Genomic DNA, 15,419 nt, shown 5'->3' on the forward strand with positions numbered 1-15,419 from the left:
ACCTCCCACCCTCTTTCCTTTCCTCCCCACCTTGCTGCACAGGAACGAAGTCAGGGTCGTGTGCGGACCGCACGTGGCTCTTAAACCCTCTTTTTGTCGCCCTGACAGTGCAAAATTTTGAAACGTCCTTCGGCAAAGAAATCCGTCCCTGGGCTCTTCCCTAGTTCAGGGTCCAGGTGCAGCCAGCTGAGGGGCGACGTGCGCTCCCAAGCCCCCGCTTCAGCGGCGGGCGCGCGCCTGGCGCCCAACCCCCAATGCCCCGCTACTCAGCGGCCCCGCCCCCGCGTTTCCGGACCAGCGTAGCTATTTCACCGCGCGCGCCTCGCGGTGGACTGACCCGGAGTCCTCAAAGCTCGGCTTCCTGCTCGCTCTTCACCTCCGTTCCCAGCCCCCGGCAGCATGGGTGCTTGGCCCGCCTCGCTGCTCACCGCCCTCCTGCTGCTTCTCTCCCGCGACCTCGCGGTGCGCTGCGACACACCTGCCAACTGCACCTATCCTGACCTGCTGGGCACCTGGGTCTTTCAGGTGGGCTCCAGCGGTTCCCAGAGCGATGTCAACTGCTCGGTTATGGGTAAGCCGCCGGCTCGGCAGTCCTCCGGGTCGCCCTTCTGCCCTTGAGCCCCTAACGCAGCGCCGCGCTTAACCACCGCTTCGCCCCAGACAGACGCTTGTGGGTGGCCAGAGCATGTTGACTGGATTCGGGGACCCTGGGGGGCCTTTTTCCCCCGCCAGGCCCCGCGAACTTAAAGTTTATCTGCTGAGAACGTCTAACTCCACACTCTCTTGGTTATCTTGGGGACTCAACACTTACCAAGAACTTTTTTATCCTTCCCATTAATTTTTTTTTTTTTTTTTTTTTTTTGGTTAGTTTGTTGGTATGAGAGAGTCTTGGGAACTGGAATCTTTTGATTCCCCAGTCGGATCTGTCAGCGTTTTTAAAATTTTTATTTTTTATTTTTTATTACTATTGTGCTAGTGAAGACAGATGAGCTCAAAGACGCTCGAGCATATAGCAGGAAGTGTTCTCTTTTTGTTAGGTTGTGGGAAAGGGCCCTTCTGCCCAGCGATTTTGGTTTGAGCATGTTGATGAGTACTAGAAAACGTCTGTACTGTTTTAGGCATTGCAGAGAGGTAAATTTATTTAAATAATTAATAACAAAATTTAACTTTGAACCTAGTAAGTATATTTAGAAATGCCCAGAGTCATGCACAATGCCTGGTTCATGGAAAGCTCTCAATAAATACCTAGTTTTTGAATATACTGGGGATATTCCATATGCCTTCAGATAACATGGTTACTCCTAGAACAAAGAACCTAGTGAAAGGGATGGAGTGGAAAAAAAGAATCACTGGTCAGAAGAGTCACACTGTGGTCCACCCAAACCCTCTTACAGCCTGTGACTTTTGCAGAGTCAGTGAAAAATCAGCTATAATTTTCTCGTCAGCAGCAGAACAAAATGGTTTTTTTTTTGGGGGGGGCAGAGAACGGAGTCTTTTTTTTTCTGGAGAACGGAGTCTCCCTCTGTTGCCCAGCCTGGAGTGCAGTGGTGCAATCTTGCCTCACTGCAACCTCCACCTCCGCCTACCCCTCCTGGGTTCAAGAGATTCTCCTGCCTCAGCCTCCGGAATAGCTGGACTACAGGCGCATGCCACCATGCCCGGGTAAATTTTTTTTGCGTTTTTAAAAAAGACCGGGTTTCACAGTGTTACCCAGTATGGTCTCAACTCCTGACCTCGTGATCCGCCCGCCTTGGCCTCCCAAAGTGTTGGGATTACAGGCTGAGCCACCGTGCCCAGCTTTTTTTTTTTTTTTTTTTTTAATTTGAGTTTGAAGGTTGGGGCAGAAAGAGATCAGGATCTGCACTACCCTGTCACATGCAGTCTCCCATGTCAGAGTATTAATTTGAAACAGGAAAAACTGTTTAAAGTATAGAACTCTCCAGATGGACACAGCTGAACCATTCTCAGGCAGGCTCTGCCTATAAAATTACCTTTGGCCTTAATCCATGAATTAAAGGCACCCACAGATCCCAGTGCTCATCTATGCAGCTTAACCGTTTCATTCATTTCAGTACAAATTAGTTTTATAGGATACAGATCTCTGGTTTGCTAAATAAACTTTGGAAGGATTCATCTTATGAGGTTCTAAACTGTAGAGCCATTGAGGAGAAAGGTACAACATTGCTTCTTTGAAGACTATTTTGTGTCTTCTCCTGGGCTTAGTACATTGTCTTCCTTAGGATCTGATGACTAGTCTGTTTATTTATCTTTTTGTTTTCATACCTTTTATTCTTACATTTCTCACTTTTGAGCAGCATTTTTTCTTCTGTTTCTGGGAGCCTGTAATTTTCAACGTTCCCCATTTTCTTCTTTTTTTCAGTGGAAAAAAATTTCTTTAGTGTTGGGATGCTTTGGAGAGTGTACTTTTTGGGGCTCTCCCTTCCTGCTGGCTACATGGCATCTCTCTCTCTTTTTTTTTTAAGACACAGTCTCACTGTGTTGCCCAGGATGCAGTGCAGTCCAGCAGTCATAGCTCAGTGCAGCCTCCAACTCCTAGGCTCAAGCAATTCTCCCACCTCAGCCCTAGACTCTCAAATAGCTGGGACTACAGGCATGTATGTGCCACATTACCCAGCTTATTTAAAAATACATATATTTTTGTAGAGAAAGCATTTCACTATGTTGCCCAAACTGGTCTTGAAGGCCTGACCTCAACTCCCTAAAGTGCTGGGATTACAGGCGTGAGCCACTTCTCCTGGTTACATATCTCAAATTTTGAGAACCTAACTTCACAGTCTTGTCTGAGAGCAGGAGCTGTTTGCAGCAACAAGATGGAGACTCTGGTTTCTTCACTAGGCAGACCATGTTCAAATTGGGAAGTCTGAAAGGAAAGCAGCACAATTGCAATAGAAATTGGGGGATTCTTTCCTCCATTGAAATCCAAATAATTTTCCTTTATTGTGCCTTTTTTGTTTTTCCTTTAGGACCACCAGAAAAAAAAGTAGTGGTGCACCTTCAGAAGCTGGATACAGCGTATGATGACCTTGGCAATTCTGGCCACTTCACCATCATTTACAACCAAGGCTTTGAGATTGTGTTGAATGACTACAAGTGGTTTGCCTTTTTTAAGGTTAGTTTTTTTGGAAGTTTGATTTACATTTTCAGTGATTTGATATCTAAAACCTCTTTTGATTAATAGACCCTCAGAATTTTAATTTTAGATTAAGAAGATAACCAGAATTGACACCACTCTTCTCAAGAGTAGTAGCTGGTATCATTTTGCCACTTCACTTAAAATTATGATTTTAGTAGGTTTAAGATATACCAAGTCTACATTTGAATATGTACAACAACTATATTTAAAATTTACGTAAGTATGACTAACTTCTTAATTTATTTTCATTATTTCTACAATTTTATTTCTAAATGTTGCCATACTCATTTGGCATTGTTCTGAATCTGTCAGATACAGAGATTACACATTTGGTTTTCTGCAGTTATTATGTTACCCTTCTTATCACTACCTGTTGGCTATGACAGATTGACCTAAATGATTCATTAAACTAAATGTACTAAATATCTTGAGATGAGTAAATTTTTTTTTTTTTGATTAAACTAAGAGAAAGAGAGAACCTCGGAGTTACTCCTTGGGCTGGTTAAAGTAAAAGGTAGTCAAGTCAACCAAGTTTGTTTTTTTTTGTTTCACTAGGAAAGAACTATTGTTCATTCTCATAACACACTGCTTCCCATTGCAGAGATACTCAGGTCAGTAGTTAGGTCCTGTGACAAGGACCATAATTTTTTTAGGCAGATTAGAATTATATAATAGGATACTTGTTTTTGAAACTTAATATAATCAGATAGTTCCAGATAAACATAGTTTGCAAAGTGATAAAGTGCCATGTTATTTTAGTGAATCCAACTGCAAGAATGATCAGAAGTAGAGTTTAAAAACTTAAGAACGGTATTAAGATGGAGTTGACTTTGAATAATAAAGTCACTCACTGTTGGTGGGTGACATTTATTAATACAGAAAATTTACAGATTTTACCACAAGCATCAGGGTATTTCCTGCAGCTGGGGAAACGGTGCTTGAAAGATCACATAACTCAAGAAAAATGCAAGCCCATTTAATAAGTAATGCATAAAGAGTTGTTCCTACAGAAAAAGAACTTTTACATTAAAATTTATTTTTGTAAAAGGCGGAAACATCAAAACTTGAGTAGTATTTACTATTTAATTTTAAGTGTCTTACATAAACAACAACATAGCCTACTCAACCTACTGCCATTACAGAAATATTTGACAAATTTTTGCCATGCATACCTGCCATCATTATTCTATGCACTGATATCCTACAATCAGTCAGATTTTCATGCCTCCAGTGACTCATGGGACCCTCCCACTTGCTTCATTTTACACTATTTATATATGCTTCAGACATGCTTGCAGTAAATTGTTTGTTTTTCTTGCTGCTCAAGATTGTTGAGTGGTTGATATATGCAGGTTATTTGTATGCTATGATATATGTAGGTTTTGTCCATGGTTCCTGGCTCATAACTCACTCTTAAGACCCATGTTACAGAAACCAGAATCTCTCTCTCTGATCTCCTATCCTCCTTTCATCTGCCCACGGGACTCTAATCTGATTGTGGGATCTAAGACCCTCATACCAGAGAGTGTTCTGCCCCATATCATAAAAAAGCAACACTGCACGGAGAGACCAAGATGAATCTGAACAGACAGGCCTTGTTGGGTAGATCATACCCCTTTTGGCTAATTACATTTCAACATGGTTCTCCATGCTTTAATCATGTCTGCTCAATGAAGGCTCCATAAAAGCCCAAGAAGAACAGATTTGAGGGAATTCTGGAGAGCTAAACATGTAGGGGCTGACAGGAAGGTGAAGAACTGATCCTGCTGGAAGGTGGTCCACCCCAACTCCACGGGGACAGAAGCTCCTGTGCTTGGGATACTTCCAGACCTTGTGCTATGTATCTCTTCAAGTGCCTGTGTATTTATGTCCTTTTAAATATCATCAGTAATAAATCAGTAAATGTGTTTCCCTGAGTTCTGCATGCCACTCTGTCAAATTAATTGAACCCAAAGAAGGGTTTATGAGAGCTCCAACTTGAAGCTGATCTGTCCGAAGTTCTGGAGGCCGGGACTTGAGACTGGTGTCTAAAGTGGGCAGGCAGTCTTGGGGACTATGCCCTCAGTCTATGGGATCTGAAGCTATCTCCTGGTAGATAGCACTGGAATTGAACTGGAGGGCACTGAGCTGGTGTCTGCTGCAGAACTGAGTGCTTGCTTGCTGATGTGGAGAACTTCCTACATATTTTGGGGTCACTGAAGTCTTTTGTTTTGATTGTTGTTGCTGACTGAGAGAATAGGAAAAAGCAGGTTGAGTAGTTTTTCCATACTGCAGTATTCTTTTAGGCTCCTGCCTTTACCTTCTGCTCCCCTCAGCTTCCTGCAGCTCACCAGGAGAGACCCAGCTTTCTCATCATACTCGTTAGGCATTCCACCTCTGAATCAGTTGTGACACCAGTAGCTTCTATTGCCAGAAACTTGCTTTATTAAGTTCTGTTTTTTCAGGACTCATCTGAAAAAGAAATAGTTTTTATGATTTGAGATTTCTAAGCCTTTTTAAAACTTGGTTTTAATGGCTTGAGAAATTGGGGGTGGAGTAGTGACATATATATATATTTTAAGAAGTACTCACGCCTGTAATCCCAGCACTTTGGGAGGCCGAGGCGGGTGGATCACGAGGTGAAGAGATCGAGACCATCCTGGTCAACATGGTGAAACCCCGTCTCTACTAAAAATACAAAAAATTAGCTGGGCATGGTGGCATGTGCCTGTAATCCCAGCTACTCAGGAGGCTGAGGCAGGAGAATTGCCTGATCCCAGGAGGCGGAGGTTGCGGTGAGCCGAGATAGCGCCATTGCACTCCAGCCTGGGTAACAAGAGCAAAACTCCCTCTCAAAGAAAAAAAAGAAGTACAAATTTGCACTTCTTTAAAGTACCCACAGGCAACCTCCTATATAAAAACACAATACAGGCTGACATGGCTTATGCCTGGCAATCCAGCACTTTGGGTGGCCGAGGGAAGTAGGTGGATCACTTGAGATCAGAAGTTGGAGACAATCCTGGCCAACATGGTAAAACCCCATCTGCACGAAAAATACAAAAATGAGCCAGGCAGGCAGAGTGGCACACACCTGTAGTCCCAGTTACTTGGGAGGCTAAAGCAGTAGAATCACTTGAACGCTGGAGACAGAGCTTGCAGTGAGCTGAGACTGCACCACTGCACTCCATCCTTGGCGACAGCATGAGACTGTCTAAAAACAAAACACACACACAATGTAACACCACAACACAGAATATTATGAGAATGCTTAATATGTCTGACTTTATGTGATGGGTGGATATGTGATTATTTTTTCTTTATGCTCTTATGTGTACTTTGTTCATTTTTAATGATGATCATGTATAAAGCCCCTCTGTGTATAGCATCTTCTCCACCAAATTGCACAGAGGCAGGAAGACCTGTAAAACAAACTAAGCTCCAAAAAATGGCCTTCTCTTGAATAGGCTTTTCTAACCTTTTACTGTTTCTTATTTTACTTTATCTGAGGCAGTAAAAGAAACTGACTCTACAAGACAGCAGTAAAGAAGGAACTCAGATTTTATTTTGAAGACTAAGCTACTCAAGGGCTGAGAGAATATGTAAAGGGGAACTAGACTCATTATGGCTGGAAATTTTGTTTGGTGATAGTGAAGCAAATCTTAGTGCTTTCTAGTTGAGCTCTTGTTGGGAGCCCTCCAATCTTAATAGAACTATAAGCTAAAAAATTGACCATCAGTGTTTCTAAAGGGAGTGGCTACTCAAAACAAGAACACTTTGGGAGGCCGGGGCTGGGGGATCACCTGAGGTCAGTAGTTGGAGGGCCGCTTGGCCAACATGGCAAAACCCCTCTCTACTAAAAATACAAAAATAGCCAGGCGTGGTGGTACACAACTGTAGTGTCAGCTACTCAGGAGGCTGGGGCAAAAGAATTGCTTGAACTCAGGAGGTGGAGGTTGCAGTGAGCCAAGACTGCACCACTGCACTTCAGCCTGGATGACAGAGTAAGACTCTGTCTCAAAAACAAAACAAACAGAAGCAAGAATGCTATGTTGAGAAATCCATACTAGAGGATTTAATGCTTCACTTTGCGTGCTAATGGTTAGTAAATTCTAAGCTTATGGCACAGCTAGAAATGTCAACTGTGTTTCTACAATAAAATATTTGGGAATATTGTGCCATTTTTTCACTGTGCTTTCTGGGTTAATTATTAATATATGACAATTTTAGAAGACTTGTTATTGAGATATGTGTACTTTTAAAAATACAGATTCAATATGTCAAGCTCAGCCTTTGTCTTTTTTTTTTTTTTTTTTTTTTTTTACAACTTGGAGTGTACTTGTAAGAGTATTCAATGGAGGGAAAGTATGAGAAGTTTAGTACTGAGTACATGCCTAGCTATTTTATGTCTTCTTCCATGATGATGCTTAGTCTCAATATAATGACTCCATTTACCATTGTAAACTTTTCATAGGATGTCACTGATTTTATCAGTCATTTGTTCATGCAGCTGGGAACTGTGGGGATGTATGATTTGCCACATCTGAGGAACAAACTGGGTGAGCTCCATTGAAAAATTTCTAACTTTCTTATTAAAAGCAAGCTTACCTTCTTCCTGGTGACTTATGCAAAGTAATGCCTATTTATTCATCGGAGGGAGACTGGAGAGATTATGGTTTTCTTACGGATTTCTTGCTTGAGCCTGCTTATCTGCTATTTCTAAGTTGCCTGCACTATTTTCTGTGAGTAATTTTCTGCTTTATTATGTTCTATTTTCATATGTCAAATTAGCTCTCCCAAGAATGATACTTGTAACATAAGTAGACATGAACCGAAAAGGGTAAAGGCCCAGCTAAGAAAAGGGTTGACTCAAGTTCAGTTCACATTCTTAAAGTAGTTATGCTGCCTTAGGTTGCTTATTCTTTTCCTGCAAAGAATCCCTCAAGAGAAAAACGTGAGGCCACAGCAGGTTAGATCTGTCTTCCACAGAGAAGGTGGCTTTTTCAGAGAAATTGACATACTCATCACTTATCTCTGCGAGACATGATCCAGTTCTGTAAAACTGGCTTCTTTTAAGAATGTAGACTATTCACTGAAGAGAAGATAATCTTATTCACTCTTTACATTCTCTTCACATTTTCAGAATAGATGTTTAAATCATTGCTCAAACTGGATCCATAAATACAGGTATCTTAAGATTTTGATGAAAAAATAGGTGATTATAAAATAAAGTTAGTAGAATCTTACCCTTCTTTGCATTTTAACGTAGTATTCTTTCCCCTTTTCCTTCCTCTGTTACTTGGCTCTTAAATACAGGAAGTGAGATATGAAAAAGGGAACTGGGGACAAGTTGAAGGCACCATAGGCTTATCTTATATCAGCATTTTCCAAACTTTATAATAGACCAGCAGTGGCCCACACATGCGCTGGGTGGGAATTGCTCATCAGTTGTGTGACATTATCTTAGCCTTTGTCAGTGTTCCATACAGCCATTAATAGCAGATCAGAGTGAGCATTAGAGTTGAAATTAATAAGCTGTTTCTTCTCAGTTCTTTTTGGTTGTTGAATAAATATAGAATGTATTAAATAGTTTTCTTTATTTCAGAACTTCTCAAATCTGTAATACATTGTATGGTGGTAGCTTAGGAGGAAGACACAATAGGAAACTTTTGTCAAATAGGTTCACTGTTTTTTCCCCTCAAAAAATAAGCTGTTTTCAAAACGCAGTTTACAAAATTTTATCCTTAACTCTTCACTCTTTCTCCTAGTTAAGGAGCTATCTCCACCAGTAGAAAAGATACCCCTTGGTAATTTGTTGTGTAAATGGGATAAATAGTCTAATACATAGTCATGTGGATTCAGGCAGCACTGAGCCTAAAATGAAAGTTTGTAAGGTATACCTGTTAATGTATCTAAGTTACCATAATTGATCCTGTTTCTTTAGTTTATTTAAAAAATATATTCATTTTATTCAGTGGCAGTTACCTTCAAATGCATGTGCTTCTAAAGCATGTTGGTTGCATGTGCAATACATGTCGCTTAAGCATGTAGCTTCAGAATGGCATCTTTCTTGTGAATGTCTTAACATTTACAAAAAAATACCAGCATCTCAAATATTAGTTCTGGTATTTTTTTTTTTTTTACTTACAGAATTGATATGATTAAATATTAAGAGACAATATGATCCTTGGTGGCTTATAACTCTAGTTTTTATTGTCTTGTAGTTATTAAATAGAACATCTATTGAGGGACTCTTTTAAAACCACATCCATGAACAGACTTTGGGGCTAAGAGGCAGAGCAGCCTGCGACAGTGTGGACTTACCTGTAGCAACTAGCAAAGGCCTCTAGCAGCTACAGTCCCTTCTGGAGTCTTTATTTGCATGCAAAATGCAAAGGCGTCCTGGTGACCTACCTCCAAGGCAGCTGCCCTCCTGAACATTCCCTTGGAAAACAGTAAACATCATTTTGAAATGTGAACAACCAGAGACTACACAGGAAAACGGAAAAAATAAATATTCTGGAAGATGCAGAATCTTGGGTGGCTTCACTGTTCAGCTTTTTAATAAAAGGAACAAAATACAACACATTGTTCTTTTTCTTTTTTGAAAACTTCGATTACAGTGATTTTTTTTTCTAAAATTATCAGGATTTGAAGTGTCTGTTTTGATTTATTCATAGTGTAAATTTTATTCACAGTTTAATTGTCTCTGCCGGAGTGTCTTCCCTTTCTCTGATTACCTTGAGGAACCGAAGAGCCTATTGTAAGGAGAAAATAAGGCCCCTGGATCTCTTGAGATTCCCAGATATAAGTTATTGAAGAGAAGATGGTCCTATGGAGGACTTGTTTAAAGAAGGGAAAAAAGATGCCTTCTCAGCTATGTCAGACTACTATAGTGTACTTCTGCAGGTTATAGACCTCCAGGACTTCTGGCCAGAAAGATGGTATCGTAAACACCTTTTTTTTTTTTTTTATTAGGTGCAAGCCTTGTGCTAAGAAGCTGACATACTACTATAAGTTACAAAAATTTTGTAAGGTAGATATTACTAATTCCATTTTATAGGCAGAGGAAAGTAATCTCTTAAGTGCTTATGCTCACAGAGTTTCTAAGTGTAAAATGCTGGAGCTTGTCTTTCAAGCCTAAAAACTTCCTTGGGGCTAAATAAAAAAAGCAATTTCAGAAATAAGTAAATGATATTTAGAGGCACATTTGGATTTCCTGGTAAATTCCAGTCTGTGAGCCTCATGAATATTAGTTTAATGTTACTTGGGCTCTGTTGAACTTTTAAGAGAAGAATTGCCTTGAAGCTTATGTTTTCTTAGAATTAGGCTATTGACTTTCTTGCCTAAACGAGGGTTTTTTCGTTGAAGACAAAAACTTACCTTCTCCATCCCTTTGTAGTTTTGGAAATTGGTAGAAGAGCTTCATAAACTTCAAAATAAGAACAAACTAAGTGTCCTAATCAAATTTACTAATCTTAATTACACTATTGTTCACACTGATTGCTATCTTCTAGCTCTTTCCTGCCAAATAATGGACTTGTTATCCTGCTCTGTTGGTTTAGAGCTGACTTCTTTCAGCTTTGGTAAGCCTGAGATTATGGGGTTATGCCTCATTAATATTGTCTGGGTGGACTTTCCTCTTGCATTTCTGCTTGAATAGAAGAATTTTTCTCTAGATAGTAGTTTATCATTATTGATTCAGATGACTTTTCGCACCATCTGAGAGTTATACTGTTCTGCTATTCTGAGAAGATATATTTCATAAAGATGAATTAAGAATACAGTGGACTGCTCCCACCTGGAGACTTTTATCCATCTCACCTCTGGACCTGATAAATTCTTTATCACTCAGGACATTGATGTCACCTCTTTCTGAAACCCTTCCCAGCTCTCTCCATTAGCGTAAGCAACATCAGTATCTTGGTTCCCATTGCATCTTACAGGTACCTCTGCTTTCATGCTATGCTGTAATGGAATGATTTGGTAGCACATTTTCAGCTCTTTACAGATTGAAAATCTGTATTTTTCTCTGTATGTCTTCAACACCTAATGATAGAACTTTGTAGGTACTCAGAAAATGCCCCACACTTCTCTTTTCTTTTTGTAGACTTTTCACAAGTATTACCAGCTTACAAAGAATTAATTTTATAGGGTTCTAGAAACACAAATCAGGAATGGTGCTATATACATCTTTTTTGATCCCCTACTCTGAAGAATATTATCAGGTTACCTTACTCCAGAGTTTTAAAGGAATTGCATATTTCAAGCTGACTTTCAGGAGGTAAATATAACTAAAGTAACTGATACTTAAGAAAAAATTTAATTGGAAGACAATGTGGCAATTCCTCAAGGATCTAGAACCAGAAATACCACTTGACTCAGCAATCTTATTACTGGATATATATACCCGAAGCATTATAAATTATTTTACTTTAAAGACACATGCACACGTATGTTTATTGTAGCACTGTTCACAATAGCAAAGGCTTGGAACCCATCCAAATGCCCATCAATGATAGACTGGATAAAGAAAATGTGGTGCATATATACCATGGAATACTATGGAGCTATAAGAAGGATTAGTTTATGTCCTTTGCAGGGACATGGATGAAGCTGGATACCATCATTTTCAGCAAACTAAAGACAGAAAGCCAAAAACCACATGTTCTTGCTTTTAGGTGGGAGTTGAACAATGAGAACGCATGGATATAGTGAGGGGAACATCACACACAGGGCCTGTTGGGGTGGGGAGGCTAGGGGAGGGATAGCATTAGGAGAAATACCTAATGTAGATAATGGGTTGGTTGGTCCAGGAAACCACCATGGCAAGTGTGTACCTTTGTAACAAACCTGTACATTCTGCACATGTATCATAGAACTCAAAGTATAATAATAATAAAAAAATAGAAAAATTAGCCAGGTGTGGTGACTTTCCTCGATTCTCTTCTAGAATTTTTTTTTTTTTGCAGTTTTGGGTTTTACATTTAAGTCTTTGATCCATCTTGAGTTACTTTTTGTGTAAGGTATAAGAAAAGGGTTCAGTTTCAATTTTCTGCATATGGCGAGCCAGTTCTCCTGGCACCATTTATTAAATAGGGAATCATTTCCCCATTACCTGCTTTTGTCAGGTTTGTCAAAGATCAGATGGTTGTAGATATGTGGTCTTATTTCTGAGATCTCCATTCTGTTCCATTCGTCTATGTGTCTGTTTTTTTTAACGAGTACCATGCTGTTTTGTTACTGTAGACTTGCAGTATAGTTTGAAGTCCGGTATCATGATGCCTCCAGCTTTGTTCTGTTTGCTTAGGATTGTCTTGGCTATACGAGCACTTTTTTGGTGCCATGTGAATTTTAAAATAGTTTCTTCTAATTCTGTGAAGAATGTCAATGGCAGTTTAATGGGAATAGCATTTAATCTATGAATTACTTTGAGGAGTATGGCCATTTTCACAATATTGACTCTTTCTATCCATAAGCATGTAATGTTTTTCCTTTGTTTGTGTCCTCTCTGATTTCCTTGAGTAATGGTTTGTAGTTCTTAAAGAGATCCTTCACTTCCATTGTTACCTGTATTCCTAGGTATTTTATTCTCTCTGTAGCAATTGTGAGTGGGAGTTCATTCATGATTTGGTTCTTTGCTTGCCTGTTGTTGGTGTATAGGAGTGCCTGTGGTTTCTGCACATTGATTTTGTATCCTGAGACTTTACTGTAGTTTCTTATCATCTTAAGAACTTTTGGGCTGAGACGATGGAGTTTTTTAGATATAGGATCATGTTATCTTCAAACAAAGACAATGTGACTTCCTCTCTTCCTATTTGAATACCCTTTATTTCTTTCTCTTTCCTGATTACCCTGGACAGAACTCCAAATACTCTGTTGAATAGGAATGGTAAGAGAGGGCGTCCTTATCATCTACCAGCTTTCAAAGGAATGCTTCCAGCTTTTGCCCATTCAGTATATTATTTGTGGGCTTGCCATATAATGCTCTTATTATTTTGAATTATGTTTCTTAAATGCCTATTGAGAGTTTTCATCATGAAGGGATGTTGAATTGTATTGAAGGCCTTTTCTGCCAATATTGAGATAATCATGTGTTTTTTTTCTTTAGTTATTTGTATATGGTGAATTACATTTATTGATCAGCATATGTTGACCCAGCCTTGCATCCTGGAGACAAAGCTAAATTGATTGCGATGAATAAGTTTTTGATGTGCTGTTGGATTTGGTTTATCACTATTTTATTGGAAATTATTGGATCAAAGTTCATCAGAGATATTGAAGTTTTCTTTTTGTTGTATCTCTGCCAGGTTTTGGTATCAGGATGATGCTGGCCTCATAAAATGAGTTAGGGAGGAGTCCCTCCTTTTCCTTTATTTGGCATAGTTTCAGAAGAAAGAGTATCAGCTCTTCTTTGTACCTCTGGTAGAATTCAGATGTAAATTCATCTGGTCCTGGGCTTTTTTTCATTGGTAGGTTATTTATTACTGCCTCATTTTCAGAACTTGTTATTAGTCTATTCAGGGATTCATCTTCTTCTTGGTTCAGTCTTGGGAGGGTGTTTGTGTCCAGGAATTTGTCTAGGACTGTTCATTTCTTGAGGAAGCACTTTCCAAAGTTCATGGGCTCTCTGTAATTTCTGTCCTTTCAAAGGCTACTGTTTTACTTAAATAGGATTTTGAGAGAGTCATGTCAGAATAGGATTGGAATAACAGCAGTGGCCATTATTAGGAAAAGGTCTTACAAATTCTTAAATTCTACTTAAATCTTAGCAGAGAGTTGTAATCTGGGATGTGGTTTGTAAACAAAAATTTTGCCCTGGGCCGCCCACGGAGCCAGAGGGCAGCAACGTGGGTCCCAGGGCAGCGGCCCCGTTGCATGCCTCTAGGCGCTGCCTTTAGTCTGTGCGATTCTTCCACCCACCATCAGAGGCTGCTGCTGGCCTGGACAGTTCCTATCGGCCTGAGGCACTGCAAGCCTCCCTGCTGCCAAACCTTTCCTTCCACCCACTGCCAGCTTGGCTGCACGTTTTCAGCCTCTATGCCTCTTTGGTTATCTTTTTTATAAGCACACACCAGATTGCCTTGTTGATCTTGTATTACCGGGCAATCTAAGAGCTCCCCTTTTAATGTTGCTTGCTTAAGACAAGGTCCCTTAAATGTAGCGTATCTCTTTTCTTTTTTCTTATCTGTTGGAGTAGGGGGCTCAGGCAAAACCTCCATTTCCTCTTTGTTATTTTGGCCTGGTGATAGTGTTACTGGGACCCGTTGCCCTTGCGCATGATGCTGTTTGAGTTCTCCCCGCTTGTTCTCAGAGCTTTACCTCTAGCATACTTTCTACAAGGAAACATGTGCTTTGGGAAACAACAGTTTGCATTGGGTCCCTTAATTGAGCCTGCGAAACTGAGGCCCCACTAGCTTTCAGCAGCTGTTACAATACTTTTTACCTTTTGAGCTGATAGCTATTGTCCCATGATGCAATCCTAACCTGAACAATCCCCCTCAAACTTGATAATCCCAAGCGGGTACCAATAACTTACTGATTACTCACTGACTACACAGTCACTTTTCACCTCCATTTTCGGGGTTCTGTCATGATCCTTGATACGTTACAGCTCTCCTTACATGGGGCACCGCTATCAGGGTCCAACAGGCAGACCCTGTCTCAACAAAAGATGAATAAATTCATTCAGACACAGATTTTCAGTGAAAAAGTGGGCTGGGGTGTCTGGGCCATTTACTCAAAGGAGTTAATGGCTGCTGGCCCTGACTCGCTGGCCTTGTGGGCTTTTATTTTGTGTAGATCGAAGGACAAGGGTCTTTGGATAAACACCGTTATTAACTTCTGCCAACCTCTCAAGTAGGAGGCAGTCAAGCGCAGATGGGCAAAGGTTGGTGTTAGGACAACAAGCTATTTGTATTCCCCTGTTAACTGCCCTATGCTTCAAGCCTCAAGATAAAAGAAGTAGGTGCCTTCGGCCCATTCTTTCCTGAAGCTTTTGCAAAAACCTCCCAGCTTTCCAAGAAGGTTTGTAATTGTTCTGTAACGGTTATAATGTTGCCAGCCACCCTGATTGATCCACCACACTCATCAATGATAGACTGGAAAAAGAGAACATGGAACATATACACCATGGAATACTATGCAGCCATAAAAAGGAACTAGATCATGTCCTTTGCAGGAACATGGATGGAGCTGGAAGCTCTTATCCTCAGCAAACTAACGCAAGAACAGAAAACCGAACACCTCAGTCCTCACTTGTAAGTGGGAGGTGAACAATGAGAACACA

The 15,419-nt window shown here is 40.3% G+C and overlaps 1 protein-coding gene across 4 annotated transcripts in view; it reads left to right on the top strand.

The window, feature by feature from the left end:
* The first annotated feature begins 334 nt into the window (after positions 1–334).
* Positions 335–15,419, top strand: part of CTSC (cathepsin C) — a 44,145-nt gene continuing 29,060 nt past the window's right edge. For 3 of the 4 annotated variants that reach the window (XM_002754706.6, XM_009007277.4, XM_078339982.1), the window contains exons 1-2: positions 335–571; positions 2,985–3,130. In XM_002754706.6, coding sequence (XP_002754752.1) covers positions 400–571; positions 2,985–3,130 — 318 coding nt within the window. In that variant the 5' untranslated portion in view covers positions 335–399. Of the gene's footprint in view, positions 572–2,984; positions 3,131–7,604; positions 7,690–9,354; positions 9,715–15,419 lie in introns of those variants that run through there. The other variant, XM_009007278.5, reaches the window with a different exon arrangement.

Source organism: Callithrix jacchus, chromosome 10 (assembly GCF_049354715.1).
Source record: "Callithrix jacchus isolate 240 chromosome 10, calJac240_pri, whole genome shotgun sequence".
Taxonomy (NCBI): Eukaryota; Metazoa; Chordata; class Mammalia; order Primates; family Cebidae; genus Callithrix; species Callithrix jacchus.